Source organism: Neoarius graeffei, chromosome 24 (genome assembly GCF_027579695.1).
Source record: "Neoarius graeffei isolate fNeoGra1 chromosome 24, fNeoGra1.pri, whole genome shotgun sequence".
Lineage (NCBI taxonomy): Eukaryota > Metazoa > Chordata > Actinopteri > Siluriformes > Ariidae > Neoarius > Neoarius graeffei.
Genome location: NC_083592.1, coordinates 32,395,461 through 32,422,163, shown reverse-complemented (window position 1 = coordinate 32,422,163; position 26,703 = coordinate 32,395,461). Strand labels below are relative to the sequence as shown.

At 39.6% G+C, this 26,703-nt stretch overlaps 2 protein-coding genes across 6 annotated transcripts in view; both read right to left on the bottom strand.

The window, feature by feature from the left end:
• Positions 1-1,980: 1,980 nt before the first annotated feature.
• lcn15 (lipocalin 15) lies at positions 1,981-9,309 on the bottom strand. Its single transcript, XM_060907065.1, has 7 exons — positions 9,106-9,309; positions 6,465-6,607; positions 6,052-6,128; positions 5,728-5,838; positions 5,538-5,639; positions 2,311-2,335; positions 1,981-2,229 (listed from the first exon to the last, which is right to left on the bottom strand). The coding sequence occupies exons 1-7, from the start codon at positions 9,202-9,204 to the stop codon at positions 2,205-2,207; spliced, it is 582 nt and encodes a 193-aa protein (XP_060763048.1). The 5' UTR covers positions 9,205-9,309; the 3' UTR covers positions 1,981-2,204.
• Positions 9,224-26,703, bottom strand: part of slc2a8 (solute carrier family 2 member 8) — a 44,458-nt gene continuing 26,978 nt past the window's right edge. The window contains exons 6-10 of one of the 5 annotated variants that reach the window (XM_060907062.1): positions 24,598-24,747; positions 21,839-21,947; positions 21,549-21,725; positions 16,619-16,764; positions 9,224-9,377 (exon numbers count right to left, since the gene is read on the bottom strand). In XM_060907062.1, the coding sequence (XP_060763045.1) occupies positions 9,324-9,377; positions 16,619-16,764; positions 21,549-21,725; positions 21,839-21,947; positions 24,598-24,747 (636 nt within the window). In that variant the 3' untranslated portion in view covers positions 9,224-9,323. Of the gene's footprint in view, positions 9,378-9,954; positions 12,085-16,618; positions 16,765-20,146; positions 21,127-21,548; positions 21,726-21,838; positions 21,948-24,597; positions 24,748-26,703 lie in introns of those variants that run through there. The other 4 variants (XM_060907061.1, XR_009651421.1, XR_009651422.1 and 1 more) reach the window with 4 other exon arrangements.

Below are 26,703 nucleotides of genomic sequence, written 5' to 3'. Positions count from 1 at the left end.
GTTTTTTATCATAACTTGTAAAATAGGCGCCTTCGTGAATTAATATATGGATCATCGGGAATTACTTTTTATGTTATAAAACATTGCCAAAGATGTCAAAAACGTGTCATCAGCACTTTAATCATCACCACAGCCCATGGATTTATGATCATGGATTTACCATTTATATTAAACCACATGTACTGTTTGCAATAACCCAGCTTATGTCCCATTCACTCATAGCATTACTTTAGAATTTATAGAAATACAGTTGTAAAATTTATTTTAAAATACTCAGTATAAGGCGGCACGGTGGTGTAGTGGTTAGCGCGGTCACCTCACAGCAAGAAGGTCCGGGTTCGAGCCCCGTGGCCGGCGAGGGCCTTTCTGTGTGGAGTTTGCATGTTCTCCCCGTGTCCGCGTGGGTTTCCTCCGGGTGCTCCGGTTTCCCCCACAGTCCAAAGACATGCAGGTTAGGTTAACTGGTGACTCTAAATTGACCGTAGGTGTGAATGTGAGTGTGAATGGTTGTCTGTGTCTATGTGTCAGCCCTGTGATGACCTGGCAACTTGTCCAGGGTGTACCCCGCCTTTCGCCCGTAGTCAGCTGGGATAGGCTCCAGCTTGCCTGCGACCCTATAGAACAGGATAAAGCGGCTACAGATAATGAGATGAGACCTTACTACATCATTGGGGATATTATACACTACAAAAAATTATCTCTTAGCAAGTGAAGAGCTATCTAATATTTCTCGTTGTGACATCATTGTGACAAATGAAAGCTCATTAAGACTACCGTAGTTCTAGACATTTATTCATTTCAAGATTAAAATGGTCTTTCATTCAGATCATTTTGCTTGTTTCTAGAAACAAACACTTGAAATAATCCAAATGATTTTATCCACATTCACTGGATATGAGCAATCGCACACTCTGATTGGCTACTCTACTACTAGGTTATCAGCTCATATACCGTGAGTAGAGAAAAACAAAATGGCGGAGCATGTTGCTGAACCAACCGAGGCCGAAATAAAAACTCTACTCGGAAACAAAACCCGAAAAAAAAAAAAAGCAACAAAATATGGAATGAAAGTATTTGATAGTAAGAACGTATCTTTTTTTATTTTTCAAGAATTATTATTATAGCATTTTTCACAAGTGTCATTTTGCCGGTTTGTTTACATTCTAAGCGGAAATGATTTTGTCGGATGTTTTGTATGAAGTTTTTATTTATTGAATTTGCAAAAAATAAACAAAAAATGCTCTGTTTCTCAAAATCCAGTGAATCAATTTCATTGTACATGGTTTATAGCCAACGTGGTGCGCTATCAGCTCATGTACGACTCGATTTCGTGTAATAACTGTTAAATATCTGCCAATGGAATAAGACAATTACAAACTTGAAATGAGTACAACATCAAGAAATTGGCTAATAAAGAGTAGTTAACTCTTCCTATATTCCAGACGTTCTTACTTGATGATTTATATAATTTCTTTGCCGTGTAAAGCACAGTGTAGAAATCATTTTTAGCATCAGTAAAATAAATAGGGTTATTTTGTTCTGAACAGAATATAGCGTTAATAAGACCCTCCAGCTTAAGTATTTGTCTTGCAAAAGCCTGACACAATTAATCTAATGTATGCTAAAACCCACCCAATAGACAGAAAAATAAGCATGTGGCTGCAAATTAGCCCGATTCCACAGGAAAACACGAGACTTGGCAACCCTGGTAAATGCAGCCTCAAGCAAATTCATGACAAATTGAACAAAAGGCCATGATAATGTCTTATTCTCTCAGATAAACTCTCAGACATTCACAGTTTCAAAACAGCTGAATTGTGTTAACTCTGTGGAGACCCGGAATCTGTCTAGATCATTTTACAACACTGACCTCTGCTGAGAAGAAGAAACACCACAGGCCACACAGTAATACTGCAACAACTGTTTTACTATTTGGAAATGATTATATCAAATAAGAAATTTCCACAAGTATAACTTTACAGAATCAGCAGTATATAACTGATTCAGTCTGTTATTACTGAGTATTTACTGTACATAAGAGGAATACACATGATTAGAAAATAATGACAAGCACCAACAATGTTGCACAGAATTTTTCTTTAGCAAAGTGGATAACATCTGGATAACTTCTGGATAACAGTTCTATTTCAACTACTTCAGATCAGCTGGACCGGTGAGCCAAGAAATGATGAACATTGACTCTTCTAGCGCAGCAGTTCTGTCACATTACTGGAGGTAGAAAGCATCATTAAGCTCTAAAGTCACACATAATATATTTTAAATCAGATAAATGACTCGTCTCGTCCTTACCTTGGCTGTGGAAGAGGACATGGGTCTATAACACAAAAAAATTATTTGGAACAATGAGAGAGAGATAAATGTGTAGGATGTCATTAAAATTGTTTGATTTGTAAAATAAATTTAAAAAAAAATCTCTTTCGTGCTGGCAAAGCTTCAACCTTCAGTTTTAGCCTTACACAGAATCAACGTTCACGATCCAAATCCAAATACTTGAAAGTGCTTGAAAGTTTGTGAACCCTTTAGAATTTTCTATATTTCTGCATAAATATGACCTAAAACTTCATCAGATTTTCACACAAGTCCTAAAAGTAGATAAAGAGAACCCAGTTAAACAAATGAGACAAAAATATTATACTTGGTCATTTATTTATTGAGGAAAATGATCCAATATTACATATCTGTGAGTGGCAAAAGTATGTGAACCTCTAGGATTAGCAGTTAATTTGAAGGTGAAATTAGAGTCAGGCATTTTCAATCAATGGGATGACAATCAGGTGTGAGTGGGCACCCTGTTTTATTTAAAGAACAGGGATTTATCAAAGTCTGAGCTTCACAACACATGTTTGTGGAAGTGTATCATGGCACGAACAAAGGAGATTTCTGAGGACCTCAGAAAAGCGTTATTGATAGAGATGAGCGAGTACAGCATTATCTGTATCTGTTAACCATATTATGAATTATCTGTATCCGTACTCGGAGTGGGCGGGGCCTAACCCGGAAGTGGGCGGGATTTAACCAGGAAGTGGGTCTGGTTGTCTTGAAACAGGCGGGGCTTTAACCAGTATCTTATTTTAAGCATGCAATTGATATGGGTTGATCAGAAATTGTTATATTTATTGCTGAATAGAAAACTATTTACAGGACAGCATCAGCATTGAGCTTCAGATCAGTGGTTTTGATCACGATAGCAAACGAACTATTTACAGAACAAGTTTTGCAGCAATGAATACAACACATGCGGTTGCAATTATGAAATGAAATGTAATGAACAAGAGTTTTCATACTCAACATAACTTTCTTTTTTAACTTTTAATGTTTTTTATGATCAGTGTGATTTTTTTTGGTTCTTTTTTATTTCCACACCAGGTGTGTGTGTGTGTGTGTGTGTGTGTGTGTGTAGCTTAATTTGTAATATTATTTATACCACTACTACCTAGAAAGTGTCAGACACTCAGTGCGTGAAGTAAAATAAAACTGGTTAGAGCCAACTGACGGTTTAAAAAAAACCAAAATTCCGACGACCGGCAGAGAGAGAGTGTTTGTAGCTTAGTTTGTAATAATTATACCACTACTACCTTTATTTTTACATGAATTACAGCAAGAAAGTGTCAGACACTCAATGCGTGAAGTAAAAAGAACTGTTTTTAACCGACGGTTAAAAAAAGAAAAAAATCTCCGACAGGCAGAGACGCAACGCGAGTCGCTTTCTACCAAGCACCACGTCTGAACGAACCCACGTTTACCAGAACTCTACTGGTTATAAGTAAGTACAAACTGAAATAAAAACAAACTTGAAGCTGAAGAAACCCGAAACATTAACGGAAAAGCCCCACGAACCTGAGAGACAGACAGCTGTTCTCTGTGTGAGTGAGCAGAGCGGTGTGTGTAGGGGAGGGGTGCTGTGACGCTGTGTGAGGATTTTCATTCAGTCCGAGCACAGATATTGACAAGTATTACTCGTATAATACTTGTACTCGGCAAAAGTGCTTTATCCATACCGGATACTCATTTCAGCCGAGTATCCGGCTCAACTCTAGTTGTTGATGCTCATCAGGCTGGAAAAGGTTACAAAACCATCTCTAAAGAGTTTGGACTCCACCAATTCACAGTCAGACAGATTGTGTACAAATGGAGGAAATTCAAGACCATTGTTACCCTCCCCAGGAGTGGCCAACCAACAAAGATCACTCCAAGAGCAAGGCGTGTAATAGTCGGTGAGGTCACAAAGGACCCCAGGGTAACTTCTAAGCAACTGAAGGCCTCTCTCACATTGGCTAATTTTCATGTTCATGAGTCCACCATCAGGAGAACACTGAAAAACACTGGTGTGCATGGCAGGGTTGCAAGGAGAAAGCTACTGCTCTCCAAAAAGAACACTGCTGCTCGTCTGCAGTTTGCTAAAGAAGGCTATTGGAAAAATGTTTTGTGGACGGATGAGACCAAAATAGAACTTTTTGGTTTAAATGAGAAGCGTTATGTTTGGAGAAAGGAAAACACTACATTCCAGCATAAGAACCTTATCCCATCTGTGAAACATGGTGGTGGTGGTATCATGGTTTGGGCCTGTTTTGCTGCATCTGGGCCAGGACGGCTTGCCATCATTGATGGAACGATGATTCTGAATTATACCAGCGAATTCTAAAGGAAAATGTCAGGATATTTGTCCATGAACTGAATCTCAAGAGAAGGTGGGTCATGCAGCAAGACAACGACCCTAGGCACACAAGTCATTCTACCAAAGAATGGTAAAGAAGAATAAAGTTAATGTTTTGGAATGGCCAAGTCAAAGTCCTGACCTTAATCCAATCGAAATGTTGTGGAAGGACCTGAAGCGAGCAGTTCATGTGAGGAAACCCACCAACATCCCAGAGTTGAAGCTGTTCTGTACGGACGAATGGGCTAAAATTCCTCCAAGCCAGTGTGCAGGACTGATCAACAGTTACCGGAAACGTTTAGTTGCAGTTATTGCTGCACAAGGGGGTCACACCAGATACTGAAAGCAAAGGTTCACATACTTTTGCCACTCACAGATATGTAATATTGGATCATTTTCCTCAGCAAATAAATGACCAAGTATAATATTTTGGTCTCATTTGTTTAACTGGGTTCTCTGCATCTACTTTTAAGACTTGTGTGAAAATCTGATGATGTTTTAGGTCATATTTATGCAGAAATATAGAAAATTTTAATGGGTTCACAAACTTTCAAGCATCACTGTACCAACCATCTTAACATACACAACAAAACTGGTCAAATCAATCATCATCCTATACATTCCACTTGTAGTATCATATCTCCAGGACATACATGCAACATACAAAACATTACAAAGCACTATGAACACACTACAGTGTAAGATGATCAAAGGTTCGCTGGAGTCCATCTCTATCATTATGTTTATTCTCTCTGTCCAGCATTATATTTGCTCTGCAAACACCACAAGGCCTGCAAACAGATGCCCCAACGCAGAGCTCGGTCTAATGTCTTATTTACTTTTTACTCTGCAATAAACTCACCCAAAATGGTTGGTGTAATGATGGCTTCTTCGGGAAACCCCATAGACAAGGCAAACGATCTGAAATTTTCAACCACCTCTGGCCTGACTTCTGGCTTTCGGCCTAAAGCATACATAGAGGATTCACAAAAGTTGTCAGTGGGTCAAGAAGTTTAGGTAAAGCTGAATTCTTAAGGAACCTCATGGCTCACCATAGAGAGCCAGCTGAGTGTATTCTTTGTTCATATTCTTGTATTTCAGGACGACCCCGTAGTCAGTGTAGTTAGTCTCCACCACTGTAATGTCCTTTTCAATCTTGTGCCCTTACAATAAAGAAAAATACAAGCAATTGTTTTTATATCAAACATATTGTCAGCTGGAAAAAAATAATGCAGATTATCGGTTTTGTTCTGTATAAAGAAAATTATTCTGCACATACGTAAGATCACTACTCGCCTTTTCTCAGTCATTGTCTGCAGCGTTAAAACTTTTTACGTCGAATGTGTGAGCTACCATTACACAAGAACAGGACTTACTTGAACTGAAATAAGAAAAAGTTCCAGGAGTCTCCGTCTTGTCATACACAAAAGAATCTTCATTGCAAGTCTTTTCGCTGAGGGAAGAGAAAAAGATGGCTGACAGATCACACAGAAAAAAATATTCTGGTTTAAATAACCTACATAATAAATGTGTACTCTTGGAAAAGGGTTCGTCCATCTTTATGGGTTATACTGTACATATTCTTCCAAAACACGGAACCCTTTCTGAAACACTGTTTTAGGTTTCTACAAAGAACCCAAAGAGAAAAACCAAAGAACCCTTTGAGCTCTAGATTTTCTAAGAGTGTACGTACGGTACATGGTTTGGTTAAAAGTAGATTAGATGGAAATGAGAGTATGATGGTATTGAATAGCTTAGTACCCATGCTGGAAAAAATAAGGAACTGTACCGATTCATTGTCCACATGGTAAGGTTGGCGCCTCCATTTTCATTAGCGATCAGATAGCCTCTTGAGATTGGAAAGGAGTTTCTGTTTTTAATAACTAATGGATGGTCATAAGCCCAGCCAACACGATACCATTCACCTGTAAACTAAGAATAAGATTAACAACTGTTAGAGCAAATGTATACATTATGCATAAGGAGATGATGATGAAGCCCAGTAACTACATTTTTGCATCTCGTGTTTATCAGTAGATTTTGATATTATGCCACACGGGGGGAAACAGTAATGCAAATGGCAACAGCAGAGTAAAGCAGACATGATCGGAGTTTTGCACTGTTTTTGGCTTTGCTATGCAACTGATGCAGCATTAAAAGGAGAGAGATATGGTCTAGAGTGCAAGCAGAAGTAGAACCTGCCGTCAGTCTGAAGGTTTATGGCCTTGGATGTATTATGGAGTGCTTTCTTTATTGAAGCAATGAATAGAAACTCAGGCGGCACGGTGGTGTAGTGGTTAGCGCTGTCGCCTCACAGCAAGAAGGTCCGGGTTTGAGCCCCGTGGCCGGCGAGGGCCTTTCTGTGCGGATTTTGAATGTTCTCCCCGTGTCTGCGTGGGTTTCCTCCGGGTGCTCTGGTTTCCCCCACAGTCCAAAGACATGCAGGTTAGGTTAACTGGTGACTCTAAATTGACCGTAGGTGTGAATGTGAGTGTGAATGGTTGTCTGTGTCTATGTGTCAGCCCTGTGATGACCTGGCGACTTGTCCAGGGTGTACCCTGCCTTTCGCCCGTAGTCAGCTGGGATAGGCTCCAGCTTGCCTGCGACCCTGTAGAACAGGATAAAGCGGCTAGAGATAATGAGATGAGATGAATAGAAACTCATACTTAAAGGACACCAGTGACAAGAATGTTGCAACAGTCGAGTAGATTTTGAATGCATTTTGTATAAAGGTAGGATTTATGTTCAGTGTCATTTGTGCAATAATGAAACTGAAGACTGGAACAATATAAATATCTCTGAATAGACGTGGCTCACAGAGTCAAAGGCTGCACTTACAGTACTGTACATCTAATGAAATGAGAATATTAAAGCCCCAGGAGTCAGCAAGTTAGCAGCGAACATTACCAGTTAGACCTTCATTCAGTAGTATATTTAATCAGAGCAAACAGCTCATTGAGTTAGAGATAAGTGCAGAACTGAATGCAAATGATGCAGTAAAATAGCAAAATAATTATTTTATGATGATGCTTATTATTATCCATCCATTCATCCATTATCTGTAGCCGCTTATCCTGTTCTACAGGGTCACAGGCAAGCTGGAGCCTATCCCAGCTGACTATGGGCGAGAGGCGGGGTACACCCTGGACAAGTCGCCAGGTCATCGCAGGGCTGATTATTATTATTATTACTATTATTATTTTAGTGACTATAGACAGCTTATAGTAGCTGAGGATGTGACATAGCAAGAGAGATTAATTAAATAACAATGTAATAGGACAGAGAACAAGAAGATTAGCTTTAGCAGTGTTTTTTTTGTTGTTGTTAAATTTTTTTCAGTCCATAACAATGTCAGAAATGTCAGTGGGATAAAGAGGTTTGAGAACACAGAAGCACCTCGAAGAATTAGCCCAACTCCTCATGTGTTAAGTATCGAGGAGCAGAATTTGATCATCTTTGAGTAGTTGCGATTAGAGTATTGATAAGACCAGAGAAGTAAGAGGAGGGAGATTTGGCACCAAGTAAACCATCTGTAAAAGCAGATAAAGATTCTTTGAAGGCCACGTAAGACTGAGGTTAGATTTCTGTGTCATTTGTATTGTAAAGCTCAACTGTATGCCAGAGAAGAGAGATAACACTAAATTACACGAGAGCTAAAATATATACTGTAGTAAAAAAGGATTGTGTGAGTGAACTGGCTTTTGATATAGACTATGAAAGGACACCTGGATCACACAGACCTGATTTAAAAAAATAATAATAAATACATTTTAAAAACCCCACCCACAATAATCAGAAATTGAATAACTGGAAAACGTATTGTTTATTAAATTGACCATACATACAGGAGTAGTAACTATACTGTCTGTAGCTCAGAAAGAGAATTAATCAGACTCAGGAGAGTGATATAGCAGTACAATGGTGGAAAATATTTATTTTGAATAAAAAAAAAAAAACCAAGTTCAATAAGTTAATCTCATTATTGTAAATTACATACAGGCCTCTGCTGGAGTGACAAGGTTTACAGGTGCAGCTAAAGTCTACGAGGGTTGTTTGATTATGTGCTGGTAGTTTTATTTGAGTTACCCGGACTTATTGACGCTTACACGTGGAGTCATTCAAGTTTGCTTAAAGTCTCTTCACTCTTTTCGCTCACTTTTGATCCTTTAACACGTTAAACATTTTTCCAAAACGTCTTTTCTAGTTTAGTGCTTCAGTAGAAAACACTATTGCTTAGTACATTTAATTAGGGATTGGGCACTAATTTGATATAAATTTGTAGTATAACAATATTTTATGATATCATTATTGAATCCTGGTCATCTTGCTTCCTTATTCTTTACATTAATTCAGTTTCTCTGTATGTAGCACTCATTAAATATACAAATGTCTACAAATAATACTCTTCATCACATGCATATTTTACTCACCTGTTCCAGATTGAAATCCGGCTGGGGCTGAATATCGGTGGAGTTGTAGGAGTGCGTCCATAGCACTACACTACACAGAATCGCCACAGCCAGCAACATGTTAAACAGTAATCCAGGCTCTCTTTGTATGTTTAAAAGCAAAGCTCAGGCTGCAAATCAGTGACTGCTGTTCCCAGGAACCTGGGGGTTTTATGTAGACAGCCAACAGGAGGAAGTGTTCATGATTTAGGGCAGGTCAAGCCCCCAAACCCAGGCGCATGCATGACTCCAACCTAATAAAAAGGGATATCAAGTAACAGCACATTTCCTGAAATCTGTTGAAACAAAAAATGTGCTATGGATGCACAAGCTTACTATCAGGTCATCTAAACGGCTTTTAGTAATTATTCTCTGGACAAGATTCAAGCAGCAACATGTTTTCCTCAAACCTCACATAAAGACAAGCAAAAAAGGTGCCTTGGTCATATTTATGATATGTGAAACCAGAAGGGGGGAAATCCTCCAACAAACCTTGTCACGTGACTACAAAACAGATGTGCAAAACAGTGGGGCACAAATTTGGTCAACTCTCACAGCCAAAGAAAGAACTAGAATCTGTTTCTTAAGAGACTAAAGTAATAATTACAGAATAATTACAATTTGAAAGGGTTTGACAGTAACCTTTGCTATCTTAACAAAATGGCTGATAATTTTATTACTTAGATAAGCAGGAAAAAAAAAACCCTTTCCCCTTCAAAAATTGCGTTTTTTTTAAAATATTAAGTTAAATATAAAAAACATGATTGTCAAGTCATCAATACAATTATAATTTATTAAAATGATAAAAAAAAATACATTTAAAACAGCACACAGATATACAATGTTTAGGTTAGTTTTCTCAAATACAAAAAAAAAATTAAAAACAAGAAAAACAAGAAAGATTATAACCACAATATATTATTTACACATGTATTAAAGCATGGTGTTAGTTCACTGGTTGTTGTCAGGTTTTCATCAACGTTAGCTTATTAAACCCGTAATTCTGCTGTTATTTACAATTAAAATGTGTCTGAACTAAAGTGACCTAATCAAATACCTTCATCTACAGCAGTGTAACATAAAGTGTAAGCAAGTACCATTTGTTAAAGATCCCTGAAGTAGGTGTTAGACGCTCGCTGGCTGTGCTGTGAAAATTGTGCGTGCAGACGCTCATCTAAGTTTCCAAATCTGTCATCGCTTAACTCTTCAATATTTTCTATCATGAATACTGTCATTTAAAAAGCTTATAATCTCTGCTTTCCAAAGAAATTTATCTCGCTAAGATCTGTTCAGTACTTTGGGAGTAATGGCAAGTTGAAGTTGGTACAACAGAGTTCACTCTCTGCTTGCGTGACATTGGGAAACTGCCAATGCTTTTTTGAGTCATGGGAAAGCGGTCAGGCTCTCTCTCTCTCCCGAGGGTTTCCAACTGGGTTACTCACGAATATCAGTCAGATAACTTTTATAGGGATGTTCTCTCGCTCTCACTGTTTCTGATGAAGTATTCAGCAAAAATTTCCATCAGCTAGTTTTGATGTTATGATTCACAGGAGACTTTGAAGTGAGTTTTCATAGCTTTACCTACTTATTTTTTCAAATCAAACTGATTCATGTAAATAAATAACTATTTTAGAATATAACTGCAGTTATTTTGATGAAAAATATTGAGATCTTAGTGGTCGGAATGATATTTTAAAAAAACGGAAGTCAGAAGCGCGAGTGTCAATTTCAATTTGATTAATTGGGATTATTTATTGGACGTGGCTCACACAGATTTTTCGAGGTTAGTCTTGAAAGCTGTGAATATTAATCGAGATAAGAATCATTTACAGTATATTCTTTCATATAAACACTAGTAGGCCCTACTTAGAAATGCAAAGGCCTACAGAGCACAAAGAGGGGATTAGAAATATTCCTTTATTACTTTTTTATTTTGATAGAGAATGGTAGATGTGAATGACATTCAATGCTTATTTATGCATATTTTATAATTAACATTGATTTCTCCTTCTTTGTGATGCATAAACGAGAGTTAAGATCAGCTTTATATTGCACAAATAAAGCCATTTGGTGAAACTTTGAAGAAGACAGTGTACCGATTTAACAGTTTTGCCTAATTAGCATAATTAATATTAATGAAACACTAATTTGCATAGTTGGTTTTTACAAATTTTTCAAACTTTGTATTCAGTATACAACCATCTATGTGCCTGCCAATTTCCATGTATATATCTTGAAAAATAGAAAAGTTATTAAGAAAAAACATTTGATCTCATTGGTTAATGAGGCCCATTTTGGACCATGTGATCCTCATACAGAATATTACAGCAGTTTTCTAAAAATTAAGCCATTTTTTCAATCTTTGATTTGTAATATCTCAAGAACGGATAAAGATATTTTAATTCTGCAAAACGTACGTTGTTCTACATTCAATTCTGAAATCAATGAGAGCAGTTTCAAGCAATTTGGATTGAAAATGAATTTTCACCTGATATGCCTACCTGAAGAAGGTAAACTTTAGAAGATATGAATCTGATATTACACCTTAATAGAACAAGTGCCTTTATCATAAAAACAAATAAAATACAAAGGTAACCCCTGGTACACCTGTACTAAAGGGATTTTCAATATTCCTCGTATAAGCACCTTCTTTAGGAAGACGATTTTGTAACTAGTTCCTGTTAATAATCTTTGGAGACAAGTGACCAGTTGCTGTTCTGAGGCATGCTGTTCATTATTAGATCAAGAAATCCAGCGAAGACTTTCGAATTTTTTACTTTGGTGTTAGCAGTGAGAACTGAGGTTTAACTTGAGTTAGTGAGAGCGAGTTCCTTTAAAATGGGCCTGAATCTCTTCCAGTGTTTTGCCTTTAGTCTCTGGGACAAAGAAGACCGTGAAGATGACATTGAGGGCACAGACACACGAGAACATCCAGAATGTTCCTGCGCTGGTTATGAGATCCTGTAGGATTACAACATAACTATAAGTTAAATATTATCTCCAAAATCATTCATTTCAACAGCCATATTTCTTATAGGTTTTTTTTTCTTCAAATGAAGAACAATCAGGACACAGATTAAATCTTGTCTTTAGCTTATTTAGACATTATTACCTACAATAACAGTAATGACTGCTTATTATAACAAAGCGATCTCTGGAACCTGATTGGTCAGAAAGTGTAGATATAACAGCAGCTCTGAAAATAGTACTGCCTACGATTCAAATCACAGGTTTATATTAATCTACCCGTTCTGAGATAGTACCTTGCTAAAGTACTCAAGCCCTTTAAAAGTTATCTGATTTGTCTAGATTACAAATGATGCATACAGATTGTTCCAGCCAGTATTATTATTGCAAACCAAGATGCTCTTAAAGCAAATTTGCAAAGTCCATCCATCCATTATCTGTAGCTGCTTATCCTGTACAGGGTCGCAGGCAAGCTGGAGCCTATCCCAGCTGACTACGGGCGAAAGGCGGGGTACACCCTGGACAAGTCGCCAGGTCATCACAGGGCTGACACAGAGACACAGACAACCATTCACACTCACATTCACACCTACGGTCAATTTAGAGCCACCAGTTAACCTAACCTGCATGTCTTTGGACTGTGGGGGAAACCGGAGCACCCGGAGGAAACCCACGCGGACACGGGAAGAACATGCAAACTCCGCACAGAAAGGCCCTCGCCGGCCACGGGGCTCGAACCCGGACCTTCTTGCTGTGAGGCGACAGCGCTAACCATTACGCCACCGTGCCACCCCAATTTGCAAAGTCAAAAGTCAATCTTGTTAGTAGGTCTTTAAAATTGGAAAAAAAAGCTATTTGCACAAGTATTCAACCCCTTCAGACTAGTACTTGGTAGAACCACCTTTTACAGCAGTAACAGCTTTAAAGTCAGTTTGCCTGTTCTTCCTGGCAAATTCGCTTCATGTTCTTCATGTTTGTTGACTGCAATTTAAAAAAAAACAGTGCCACAGATTCTTAATGGGATTCAGATCTGGACTTTTACTTGGCCACTGTAGAACATTCACCTTTGTGTTTTTATCCACATCTACACTGCTTTAGCCTTGACCACTGTCCTGCTGAATGGTGAAGTTTTTGCCAAGCTTTAGTCTGTTTAGCAGGCTGAAGCAGGTTCTCTTGTAGTGTCACCATGTACTTTGCTCCATCCATTCTCCCATCAATTTTGACAAGAAGCCAAGGTTCTGAAGATGAAAAGTGTCCATACAGAACAATGCTGCCACCACCATGTTTCAGGGCACTTTCACACCGCTAGTTCGATTATTTGGTCTGCACCAGGCAGTAAAATTGTTATATTGTAGCATACAGACTGCGTGTGGTCCGTGTTCACACATGCAAACGAACCAAATTGGTCTGAATGACGTTTCGTCATCTTCCGGTGGAAATAAGCGCCAATTTGGACTTTCACAATGGAGCGACACGTTCGCACACTGTTTCTTGCGCTGGTCCTTGCTTTTTATATCGTCAACATTACCCATTTCTGGCAAAATATCCAGTTCCGGAATGAGTCGCGGCTGCAGCTGGAGAACAATCTTCAGATATACTGGATTCGCTGAAGGCGTATAGCGCATCATTTCAGGCAGAGGAGACGCTCTATTTTCACCAGTGCTGTCCTGCTGATGATGAGACAAGCACCTTTCCAAAGACCCACAAGGTAGGCTATAGTCTGTTAGCCTGACAAGCCAGCCGGCTTTTACTGTAGAATCTGTTCTGCTGTAGATTAATACAGGGCAATCTGAATTTCCCACTGACAAAATGCTGACAGAGCTGGAGCACGCGCGTGTGCCTGATGCCGCTGTTTACAGGACATTATAATGATCACATTGTGTAGGTGCTCACATCATTATCTTTATAGTTATTAAAATAGTTACTATTCTTAGCGTGGGCAGTCTTTTACATTATATCCAGTGTAGACACACCCCACTTTTCAATGAAAAAATGTGCATATTATGCGTATTTAGACCCGAGTTGGTCCAGGTTCGCGTTCTCACCAGAGGGACCGCACCAGAGGTTGACATTTGGTGCGGAATCAAGCGGACCGAGACCACCCCTTTTTGGAGGTCTCGGTCCGCTTGATTTAGTGCGCACCCGAGTGCGATTGATGCTTTCACACCGACGAAAACAAACCGAACTAAGAGCTTTTGGTTCAAATGGACTGTTTAGTGCACACCAACTGCTATTGGTGTGAAAGCACCCTCAGTGTAGGGATGGTGTTGTTTGAGGTATGGCTTGCGTTAGGTTTGAACATAATGCTTTGAAACCTGCCCAAATACAGTATCTGAAGTTGAGTCTTATTAAAAACAAACAAACAAACAAACAAACAAACAAACAAAAAAAAAAAACAAACCCACACACACATCATCTCCGGGTCATTCTTGTACATTCATATGGCTCTTTTTGAGTTGTGGTTTCTTTCTATACCATCATCAATTACACAGAGCTCTTTTAATGGTTATTTGTTGCACCTTCACTCTACTTTCAGCCACTGTACTCTACCACCTTCAGACTGACTGTTGGCTTCAACGTGGCTTCCTCTCACCAGTCTCTGTCTTGTTTTTTTGCACAGAGGTTTGAAGCAGGGTCGTGTCTAGGTAGTGCTTGGGTGGTGTGATGCAGCTTCCGCTTCCTCACTATTGATACAAAAGTCTCATCTCATCTCATAATCTCTAGCCGCTTTATCCTTCTACAGGGTCGCAGGCAAGCTGGAGCCTATCCCAGCTGACTACGGGCGAAAGGCGGGGTACACCCTGGACAAGTCGCCAGGTCATCACGGGGCTGACACATAGACACAGACAACCATTCACACTCACATTCACACCTACGGTCAATTTAGAGCCACCAGTTAACCTAACCTGCATGTCTTTGGACTGTGGGGGAAACCGGAGCACCCGGAGGAAACCCACGTGGACACGGGGAGAACATGCAAACTCCACACAGAAAGGCCCTCGCCAGCCCCGGGGCTCGAACCCAGGACCTTCTTGCTGTGAGGCGACAGCGCTAACCACTACACCACCGTGCCGCCCTTGATACAAAAGTGCTTCCTGGAATGTTTAACCTCTTGGATATAAATCGACATCCTATTCCTAAAGCCTAGGTCACAACCGGACGTACGATTTTTTGGCCGTGCGATTTTTGGCATTTCCCAAATCGCTGCGTTTTTTTTGTTCGTGGAGAAAGACGCACGTTGGCCGTAAGTTTGTCTTGCAACCTGAAAAAAACGTAAGCGCCCGTAGAGTCTGTTTGACATGACAAAGAATCTCTGCGGCCGGTCTGCGGCCAGTCTACGGCTCAAAAATCAGCACGTCACACGCGCGCCCTCCGTGCGTTTCATGCGCGCCCTCCGTGCGTTTCTTGCGTTTTTTGCACGTAGACCGGCCGTAGGAGCACGTACGGCCGGTTGTGACCTAGGCTTATGTTATGAAATTCTATTACCTTATCTTTCATTTTCTTAGAATGTTCCTCTGCCTTCATTTTCACTCCTCCTTTGACAGCGACAGTGGCAGTTCAGTAAGTACCTTTTCATTGACAATTCTACTCAGGTGGTTAGACAAGAAGCCTTTATTTATCACATGTGCACTCAAGCACAGACTTAATCACAGTGAAATTCCTACTCTGCATTTAACCCATCTGAAGCAGTGAACACACACACACGGGCACACACACATACCCAGAGCAGTGGGCAGCTATGCTACAGCGCTCAGGGAGCAGTTGGGGGTTAGGTGCCTCGCTCAAGGGCACCTCAGCCCAACCTTCAGGCCATGGCTGCTTCATGTTAACCTAACTGCATCTGTCCAGAAAATGGGAGCTGTTTTAATATTTCAGAGTTGAAGGCCAATTATAAAACAATTGTATCAAATATCTTTCATCTGGAGCATCTGGAAACTGTAAAGTTGAATAGTTATGCAAGTCGTATTTTTCAGGTTGTTTTTAAATTTTCCTTTAAATACTTGCTGACCAATTTGACTTTGAAAAGCCACCATGAGAGAACATGAGTTTGCAATTAAAAAAAAAACTGATAGGAAAAACCTGTATTTAGCATTTGTTATTCAAACAAATCTGAAAAATTCCAGGGAGTTTGGAAGCCACTGTCCATCATCATTTCTATAGTAACAGCTCATTCACGGGGAGTTGTATTTTGGACACTATACAGAATCTAAGACTAATAATAAATGGATTAAACATGAGTTATTATTTCAGAAAGAACTTATAATCGTTAACATTTGTTAACAAGTGTCAGCAGAAGAATATTATACTTTGGGATTTGCTACTATATGGGGAGAAAAATTGGGATCCTAACAAGACACTACTGGTCACAGGTTATTTTCCGATAAAAGCATGCCCCATCATATTTACTGAATACTCCTTGACTTAATACCCCAAGTTAACACTGTCAACCACTATTCACTGTTCTCTACTCTGTTAGTAGCCAGTTAACAGCTTTATTTTTAGTTTGAACATGTGGAGACACTCTTACCGTGAGATTCTGGAAGGTCTTGGTGATGATGAAGGCACAGCTCCAGTTAGTGAGCACACACACAGCACTTCCCAGCCCTCGAGCTTTAATGGGAAAAATCTCAGACATCACAAGCCATGGTATAGGTCCCCAACCCAGTGCAAAACCTGAAAAACACATATTATAAGCGAACGTCTTCTTGTTCCTAGCATTTACTGAAACCCAATTTTTGGTCAACACTATTATATAGAGTTTTCAGATTGCTTTCACAATTTCAAATGTATACAGAATATACTGCTGCGAGAAAAAATGTGAACACTGATGATTCCTACAATTATTACAGTTCAGGAGATATTTATATAAAACAGATTAAACTAATTAAAGATTCAGCTACAGTGGTGCTTGAAAGTTTGTGAACCATTTAGAATTTTCTATATTTCTGCATAAATATGACCTAAAACATTATCAGATTTTCACATACACTACCGTTCAAAAGTTTGGGGTCACCCAGACAATTTTGTGTTTTCCATGAAAAGTCACACTTTTATTTACCACCATAAGTTGTAAAATGAATAGAAAATATAGTCAAGACATTTTTCTGGCCATTTTGAGCATTTAATCGACCCCACAAATGTGATGCTCCAGAAACTCAATTTGCTCAAAGGAAGGTCAGTTTTATAGCTTCTCTAAAGAGCTAAACTGTTTTCAGCTGTGCTAACATGATTGTACAAGGGTTTTCTAATCATCCATTAGCCTTCTGAGGCAATGAGCAAACACATTGTACCATTAGAACACTAGAGTAACAGTTGCTGGAAATGGGCCTCTATACACCTATATTGCACCAAAAACCAGACATTTAGTAGAATTTAGCTAGAATAATCATTTACCACATTAGCAATGTATAGAGTGTATTTCTGATTAGTTTAAAGTGATCTTCATTGAAAAGAACAGTGCTTTTGTTTCAAAAATAAGGAAATTTCAAAGTGACCCCAAACTTTTGAACAGTAGTGTAAATCCTAAAAGTAGATAAAGAGAACCCAGTTAAACAAATGAGACAAAAATATTATACTTGGCCATTTATTTATTGAGGAAAATTATCCAATATTACATATCTGTGAGTGGGAAAAATATGTGAACCTCTAGGATTAGCAGTTAATTTGAAGGTGAAATTAGAGTCAGGTGTTTTCAGTCAATGGGATGACAATCAGGTGTGAGTGGGCACCCTGTTTTATTTAAAGAACAGGGATCTATCAAAGTCTGATCTTCACAACACATGTTTGTGGAAGTGGATCATGGTACAAACAAAGGAGATTTCTGAGGACCTCAGAAAAAGTGTTGTTGATGCTCATCAGGCTGGAAAAGGTTACAAAACCATCTCTAAAGAGTTTGGACTCCACCAATCCACAGTCAGACAGATTGTGTACAAATGGAGGAAATTCAAAACCATTGTTACCCTCCCCAGGAGTGGTCGACCAACAAAGATCACTCCATGAGCAAGGTGTGTAATAGTCGGCGAGGTCACAAAGGACCCCAGTGTAACTTCTAAGCAACTGAAGGCCTCTCTCACATTGGCTAATGTTAATGTTCATGAGTCCACCATCAGGAGAACACTGAACAACAATGGTGTGCATGGCAGGGTTGCAAGGAGAAAGCTACTGCTCTACAAAAAGAACATTGCTGCTCGTCTGCAGTTTGCTAAAGATCATGGAGACAAGCCAGAAGGCTATTGGAAAAATGTTTTGTGGACAGATGAGACTAAAATAGAACTTTTTGGTTTAAATGAGAAGCGTTATGTTTGGAGAAAGGAAAACACTGCATTCCAGCATAAGAACCTTATCACATCTGTGAAACATGGTGGTGGTAGTATCATGGTTTGGGCCTGTTTTGCTGCATCTGGGCCAGGACGGCTTGCCATCATTGATGGAACGATGAATTCTGAATTATACCAGCAAATTCTAAAGGAAAATGTCAGGACATCTGTCCATGAACTGAATCTCAAGAGAAAGCGGGTCATGCAGCAAGACAACGACCCTAAGCACACAAGTCCTTCTACCTCTCTCTTTGTTAAACTGCTAAAGAGAGAATGTAGAAAGACTGAAAGAAAATGGCGCAAATCTAAACTTCACATCCATTATCAAATCCATAAAGAGATGCTTTGTAAATATAATTATGAAATTGGTAAAGCAAGACAGCCTTTCTTCTCCAACATCATCAACAGGAATATGAACAATGCTCGTGTGCTATTTTCAACAGTAGAGAAGCTAACTAATCCCCCACTACAATTAGCACCTGAACTTCTCTCAGTTAATAAATGGAATGAGTTTGCATCCTTCTTCAAAGGTAAAATTGATAAAATACGGCAGAATATTGCTCATAATATATCTCAGTTGCAAATAACTGAAAAGCTGCAATCACCAGTGACACAGACAGACAATTTCAACACAATGTCAGAATTTTGTTTGATTGATTACGAGACTCTTGAAAAAACTGTACAAAATCTCAGTTTCTCAACATCTGAATTGGACATTCTGCCCACCAACTTTTTTAAGTCTGTTCTTCACCTCATAATTACAGATGTGCTTCAGATCATAAATACATCCCTAGAGACTGGCATTTTTCCTGTGTCCTTGAAAAAAGCCATTGTAAAGCCCCTACTTAAAAAGAATAATCTGGATGCTTCAGTATTAAATAACTACAGGCCAATATCAAATCTAACATTCATCGGGAAAATCCTTGAAAAAATTGTCTTCAATCAATTAACTGCCTTCTTGATATCAAACAGCTGCTTTGATAACTATCAGTCAGGATTTCGTGCCAATCACAGCATTGAAACAGCGCTGATTAAAGTTATAAATGACATACATCTTAATACTGATGCAGGCAAAACATCGGTCCTGGTGTTACTGGACCTCAGTGCAGCTTTTGATACTGTTGATCACAACACACTGCTATATCGACTTGAACACTGGGTTGGGTTGACTGGTAAAGTTATCAATTGGTTAAAATCATACTTAAAAGATAGAAGCTTCTTTGTTACCATGGGAAATTGTACCTCAACATCAATGTCCTTGACCTGTGGTGTCCCCCAGGGGTTGATCCTTGGACCATTACTATTCAACCTTTATATGCTCCCACTTGGACAAATTATCAAGAACAACTCAATTTTGTATCATTGCTATGCAGATGACACCCAAATTTACTTTGCTCTATCACCTAATGATTATGCCCCCCTTGAATGTCTCTACCAGTGTATCTACCAAATCAACAACTGGATGTCACAAAATTTTCTTCAACTGAACACAGATAAAACAGAAGTAATTCTATTTGGGAAAAAAGATGAAAGACTCAGGATTACCACTATTCTTGACACAAAGGGGATTAAAACAAAAGATATGGTTAAAAATCTTGGTGTTTTCATTGACAGCGAGCTAAACTTTGACAGTCATATGAAAGCAATCACTAAATCAGCATTTTATCACCTAAAAAACATTTCCAAACTAAGAGGACTTATGTCAAAAAATGATCTGGAAAAACTTATACATGCCTTCATCTCTAGTAGGGTTGATTACTGCAATGGCTTTTTCACAGGCCTGCCAAAAAAGACCATCAAACGACTTCAGGTGGTTCAAAATGCAGCAGCTAGGGTTCTCACACGAACAAAAAGAACAGAGCACATTACTCCAATTCTAAGGTCCCTTCACTGGCTTCCAGTAAGCTACAGAATTGACTTTAAAGCATTGTTGCTGGTGTACAAATGGTACAGGGCCCAATTACCTCTCTGATATGTTGCAGCGGCCTAACCCAATCAGATCTACCAGATCGCAGCAGCAAAATTTACTGGTAAAACCTGTTGTTAAAACAAAGTGTGGTGAAGCAGCTTTTAGCTACTATGCAGTACAGCTATGGAACCAACTGCCAGAGGACATTAAACATGATCCTGCTGTTGGCAGCTTCAAATCTAGATTAAAGACCAAGCTGTTCTCAGATGCTTTCTGCTAACTGATAAATGTCATTATCTTTACATGTTTTAAACTTTACTTAACTTTTAGTCTTTGCATGTTTTAAATTTTACTTAACTTTTATTCCATTTTATTCTGCTGTTTTTTACTGAACTTTTACTTCATTTTATTACTTTATTTCTACTATTGCTTAATTCTCATATTATTTTTATTTTTCTCTCTTCTTCTCCCTTTATTTTATGTAATTTTATTTTTTATTGTTTACTGTTTTGCCTTTACCTCTGTAAAGCACATTGAACTGCCACTGTGTATGAAATGAGCTATATAAATAAACTTGCCTTGCCAAAGAATGGTTAAAGAAGAATAATGTTTTGGAATGGCCAAGTCAAAGTCCTGACCTTAATCCAATCGAAATGTTGTGGAAGGACCTGAAGCGAGCAGTTCATGTGAGGAAACCCACCAACATCCCAGAGTTGAAGCTGTTCTGTACGGACGAATGGGCTAAAATTCCTCCAAGCCGGTGTGCAGGACTGATCAACAGTTACCGCAAACGTTTAGCTGCAGTTATTGCTGCACAAGGGGGTCACACCAGATACTGAAAGCAAAGCTTCACATACTTTTGTCACTCACAGATATGTAATATTGGATCACTTTCCTCAATAAATAAATGACCAAGTATAATATTTTTGTCTCATTTGTTTAACTGGCTTCTCTTTATCTACTTTTAGGACTTGTGTGAAAATCTGATGATGTTTTAGGTCATATTTATGCAGAAATATAGAAAATTCTAATGGGTTCACAAACTTTCAAGCACCACTGTAAACTGGATATTCTTAAAAAATACTAGTTAATTAAAAAACAAATGTTTTCAGGAGCATTTAGAACAGTGTGCTGTGACTGCTTTCCTTAATGCCATCTTATTCTTCGACTCTGTGTGTCTAAGCGTCATAAGATTTTTGTAAATGTGTGCTACTGAGGGAAATTCAAATTACCTGTTATAAAAATGCCCATGCTAGTAAGTGCGAGCCAGGACAGATCAACATGTGTGGCTTCACTGAGTGCATCCTGGGCTTCCATAACTGTGCTGAACAATGTAGAGTTACTGTGCTTTGTGGTAGACAACTTGAAATAAATACCAAAAGCTGCTTCACTCGCACACATGGCAACACCTGAACAGCAAAGTGGAGATGAGGAAATGAGTCGAGGTTTGTGGAACAGACACATGAAAGTGTAAAAGTTATCAGTATAGAAAGAAGCGGAATTAGAAATGACAGATGCTTACCTGACAGGATGAGGAGAACTTTTCGTCCAGCTCGATCCATGATTAGAGCCGCGACTGCTGTGAAGATCACCTGAGTGGCTCCTACAATCACTGACGCAACACTGCCATTCTGAGACACCAGAACAAATATATAGCATTAGTTTTAATTAGAATGCAGTTTATAGCATTAATGATGCACGTGTGTGTGTGTTTTAATAAAGATCCTAGACAAAAAAAATCACATCTAAGAAATGATGTAGTGGCATAGGTGCCATCTACTGGTGGACAGGGGGTTGGTTATTGGTTCATTAATGAAAAGCTGCAACAGACCTTGATCTCATTCAATGTAAAAATTTCCAAAACCTTCCATTTGCCACGTTGCATGTTTTAAAATAATTTAAGACCTACTCTGATCTAGTTATATAATGCTTTATCATTTATACCATCTCAAATCGACAAACTGTGGAATTTAACTGGCTTGTTTTTATAGTGAGAGCAGCATCTAATATCTGAACACAGACAATAAGTATTGTTAGTGTTAGGCTGCTGAATAAGGCCAGATTAGACAAAAGCTTGGAATTTTGGATTGAAATTACTGCACAATAATAATAAAAAAAATGAACCCAATTTTAAAGCGAGACTACCTTTCGATTTCCTAAAATCGGTGAAATTTAGTTCTCTCTGAAATTTGGTCGTTGTGATATATGTTTATTTCTGTAATATCTCACAAAATATCAGGCCATTCTGTGGCTGGGACGTTATTTAATTTGAGAGGATTGAGCAAATAATATGCATGAAATCGTTCACTTCGTGCAGCCAAGCAGACAGAGGAAGTCCGTGTGCGCATGCGCAGGTTTACCTTTGACCGTGCACTGACAGTTAAATCATTCTGTCGCTAAACGAACAGCTGATCACACCGAGGTGCTCGCTGACCGCCGATATTTATTCGTTTGATCCTGCCTTTCCTTTCCTTCGCAACATTACGTCTTTTCTTCTCACTCTCCGTTATTGTAGTCGGTTTTTCACGTTTCATTCGCACGCTCACGTCCTCCGTTTTTCTCTTCTGTTTCAAATTTGTATCCCACAATGCCTTGCGCGGATGGGGAAAGCCCACCATGTGATGCATGATGTAGTATCTTGAATTGGGTCACGGTGAAGCAGGAAAATATAGCGGAGAATTTTGGGCCATGTGGCTTTAAATTCATTAATTGTTCTATTAGAAAAAAAAACTAATAAAACTGGAAGTCTGCGTTTCAAATTCGGTCACTTTCTGTCCACTAAACAAAAATAACTGGGTGTCGGGGAAAATTCTTTTTATGGCCTACACTTGAAAAATCTGAAAGGCAGTCTACCTTTAATTCAAGTTAGTACCCAAGTCTGGGAAATGTGGCAGCGGGGGCGTGGTCAAGCATCGGTCTGTGAATGGAGGGCGGAGTCAGGGAAGGTAAGCGGTAGAATCACTGCACCTGATGGGAATTAACCTGTGTTTGTGTGTCTTCCCCAGTGACTGCACCCTATAAGAGGAGAGGGAGAGCAGAGAAAGCGGGCTCTCCCCCAACCCGAACACTGGTGTGCATGCGTGTGTGGCTGGTAGAGTGAATGTCGTATGCTGAAAAGTGAGAAAATAAAGAGTTTTATAAGAACTCAGTTCTGGCCTGCTGTGCTTCTGTGCTCCACCCACCTGCTCAGATTCTACAGTGGTGCCGAAACCCGGGATTCGGAGTGCAGAAGAGAACAGCCCCATGGAGTCCTCCCCCTTCATGGACCTGGTCCATGCCCTCGCCACGGCCCAACAGAGCCAGCACCAAGCGCTGATCGCCCTCCGGAAGGAGCAGGAACAACGGGTCGAAGCCCTGGTGCTGGCGCAGCAGGAAGATCGCCAGGCGTTCCGGCACCTGCTCGCATCGGCGGGGTCCACCACCACCACCGCCGCGGACCCTCCCCACTTCACCCTAACGAAGATGGGTCCGCATGATGACTCCGAGCCCTTCCTCGCTCTCTTTGAGCAGGCAGCACGGCAGGCCAGAACTGAGTTCTTATAAAACTTTATTTTCTCGCTTTTCAGCGTTCAACATTCACTCTCCCAGCCACACACGCACGCACACCAGTGTTCGGGTTGGGGGAGAGCCCCCTTTCTCTGCTCTCCCTCTCCTCTTATATTGCGCGGTCACTGGGGAAGACACACAAACACAGGTTAATTCCCATCAGGTGCAGTGATTCTACCGCTTACCTTCCCTGACTCCGCCCTCCATTCACAGACCGCCGCTTGACCACGCCCCCGCTGCCACAGGAAACTTTCCTGGTGGCCTGATAACTTTTTGGAACTGACATATAATATTTCTCCTTTGCTTTGGTGAAATATATATATATATATATATATATATATATATATATATATATATATATATTTTTTTTTTTTTGTTTGTTTGCTTGACATGATTCCTTCACAGCAAATATAACGTGAACATATGATGGGTTTTCCAAATCCACCGCACAATTCATAACCAAGGATCCTACTAAAATATCACAGTTCATGCATGAACATAGCCTAGGTTTATAAATTGTTTTGAAACAACAGAATACCAGAGAGACACCACAAAACAGGACATGTTGATTAGCCCATATTTGGTCTATTTTTTGAAACAGTGAACACTTTCATCATCGCAAAATTAACCAAATACAACTTTTTCTAGATCCACTGGATCTTGTGAGGTTTAAAGATGCAAAATATGATTTAGTTATTTTAGAGTAATGACTCAAATACACACGAAAAGTCCTACCTGGAAGTGTGCTTGTTCAAATATAGTTTCTGCATAGAACATAATGGCATTGATGCCAGTGAACTGCTGCAAGAGCATCATCATGATGCCCACTCCTAAAGGTTTATACACACCAGGGTCTTTCAGATCAGCCAGACTGAGACTTTCTTCCTGTAATTAAACAGAAATGTGTTTGTAATATGTGCATACACTACATGGCCAAATTTTGTGCACACCTGACCATCACAACCATATGCGCTCTTTAAAAATCCAGATTCAGTCCCTCATTTGCCGTTATAATAACCTCCACTCTCCACGAGATTTCGGAGTGTGGCTTTGGAGATCTGTCCATTCAGCCACAAGAGCATTACACTACGTTCAGACTGCAACCTGAAACGACCCATATCCGATTTGTTGTGAAATCCGATTTTTTTGTTAGGCCGTTCACATTACCAATTATATGAGACTCGTATGCGATCTCCAATATGAACGGAAAACGACCCAAAAGTGTCCCGCATGCGCAAATTGACATGTAATAAGCACATCAACGTAATACGTAAACAAAAAAAAAAGCGCACTCTTCAAGTTTAATGATTTTCTTTTTTTGTTGTTTGTTTAATTATCTGGTTAAAGTGTGAGGTCTCGTGTGCGTTTTTGTTTCTGAACTGAAATGAAAACGTGTAGCCTGGTAACGAGGGTTGACTCCTAAATGTCTCTCTAATTTCTATATAAGTGCACTACATGTTACTAGGAAGTAATGGATTTTTAAACTCTATATAGTGCACTCGAGCTTCAGTAGGCAGTCATTTGGGATACGGCCGCTGTATTACCAAACTCTTAATTCAGGCTTAATAATTTGCACAGATTTATTTCGTCATATTAATAAACTTTTTCTACATTTTTATAAATATTTATTTAGATTGTTTATAGCCAGCTGAATTCTGCAACTTCTCTCAGCGCTGGCTCAAGGTGCATAAACACCAGTGCAGTTTGCTATGGAGATGAGGCGAGACCTGGCGATGTGGTACAGGATGGTTTAAGTTATAAATCAGTTATAGAAACTGTTTTATTTAATCAGGCTAACAGATCAACATCCAGGTCCCTACCAAATCCACCATTAGCTTGATCAATTCTATAAAAGTCTATTTAAATTCTGAAAACTGTACAAATGTTGTTGTTTTCCACCAAAGAGGCAGGATTACCCAACGCAGAATAGTGACGTTTGTCTCTTGTTGATGACGTGTAGGTCGCATGAATGCGACCTGTCCGGTCAGACTGCAGTCGCATGTGAAAATATCGGATATGCATCGGATTTAGGACCACATATCCAAGCGGCCTGGGTCGCATGTGAAAAAATCGGATCTGTGTCGTTCAGATTGTCAATAACAAATCGGATACAGGTCGCATATGGGCAAAAAAATCGGATATGGGTCGTTTCAGGGTGCAGTCTGAACGTAGTCTTACGCTACGTTCACACTGCAAGGCTTAATGCTCAATTCCGATTTTTTTGTGAAATCCGATTTTTTTGTGAGGTCGTTCACATTAACAAATATATGCGACTTGTATGTGATCCTCAGTATGAACGAAAAGCGACCTAAAAGTGTTCCGCATGTGCATTGCAGGATACGACGACGTCACACGCAGTGAGCATGGCCAGTGTTTACGGAAGTAAAACCGCCCGGTTGCGGTATGACTCATCCAATCTAGCTTGAATAGCTGCATCCCCCCAAATGGAAATCAGCTCCCTAACCTCTGCGTCCTTCCATTGAGAAGATTCAGAACCTTCACAGCCCGAAGCGTCCCTCACATTGATGTCATGCGCAGGGGCGCAGATACGTTTTTTGAACTGGGGGGGACAAAAAACTGGGGGGGACAAAGCAGCCAGCAAACCAACCCCAACCCCGATATGCCTGTCAAACTTGTTGTGGGTTACCATAGCAACCAAGCTCGAGCTGGCAACCTGTGCAGTCTGCGCAGCTCAACCAACCGAATATCAGTCTTTGTTTTGTTTTATGTGAGTTGTTGCAACTATGTATACACTGCTGTGCACCTCAATAAACCGAATGGTAATTAGTCTTTTGATTTTTCCGTGAGGTTTGCCTTATGCAAAGAAAGACAGCATAGACG

Coding starts and splice junctions, on each gene's coding strand:
- lcn15 (XM_060907065.1), bottom strand. CDS start 9,204: ATGTTGCTGGCTGTGGCGATTCTGTGTAGTGTAGTGCTATGGACGCAC. Junction 6,129..6,464: donor ACCATGTGGACAATGAATCG/GTACAGTTCCTT, acceptor CTCTTCCCTCAG/CGAAAAGACTTGCAATGAAG. Junction 2,336..5,537: donor CATTACACCAACCATTTTGG/GTGAGTTTATTG, acceptor TTTGTGTTATAG/ACCCATGTCCTCTTCCACAG.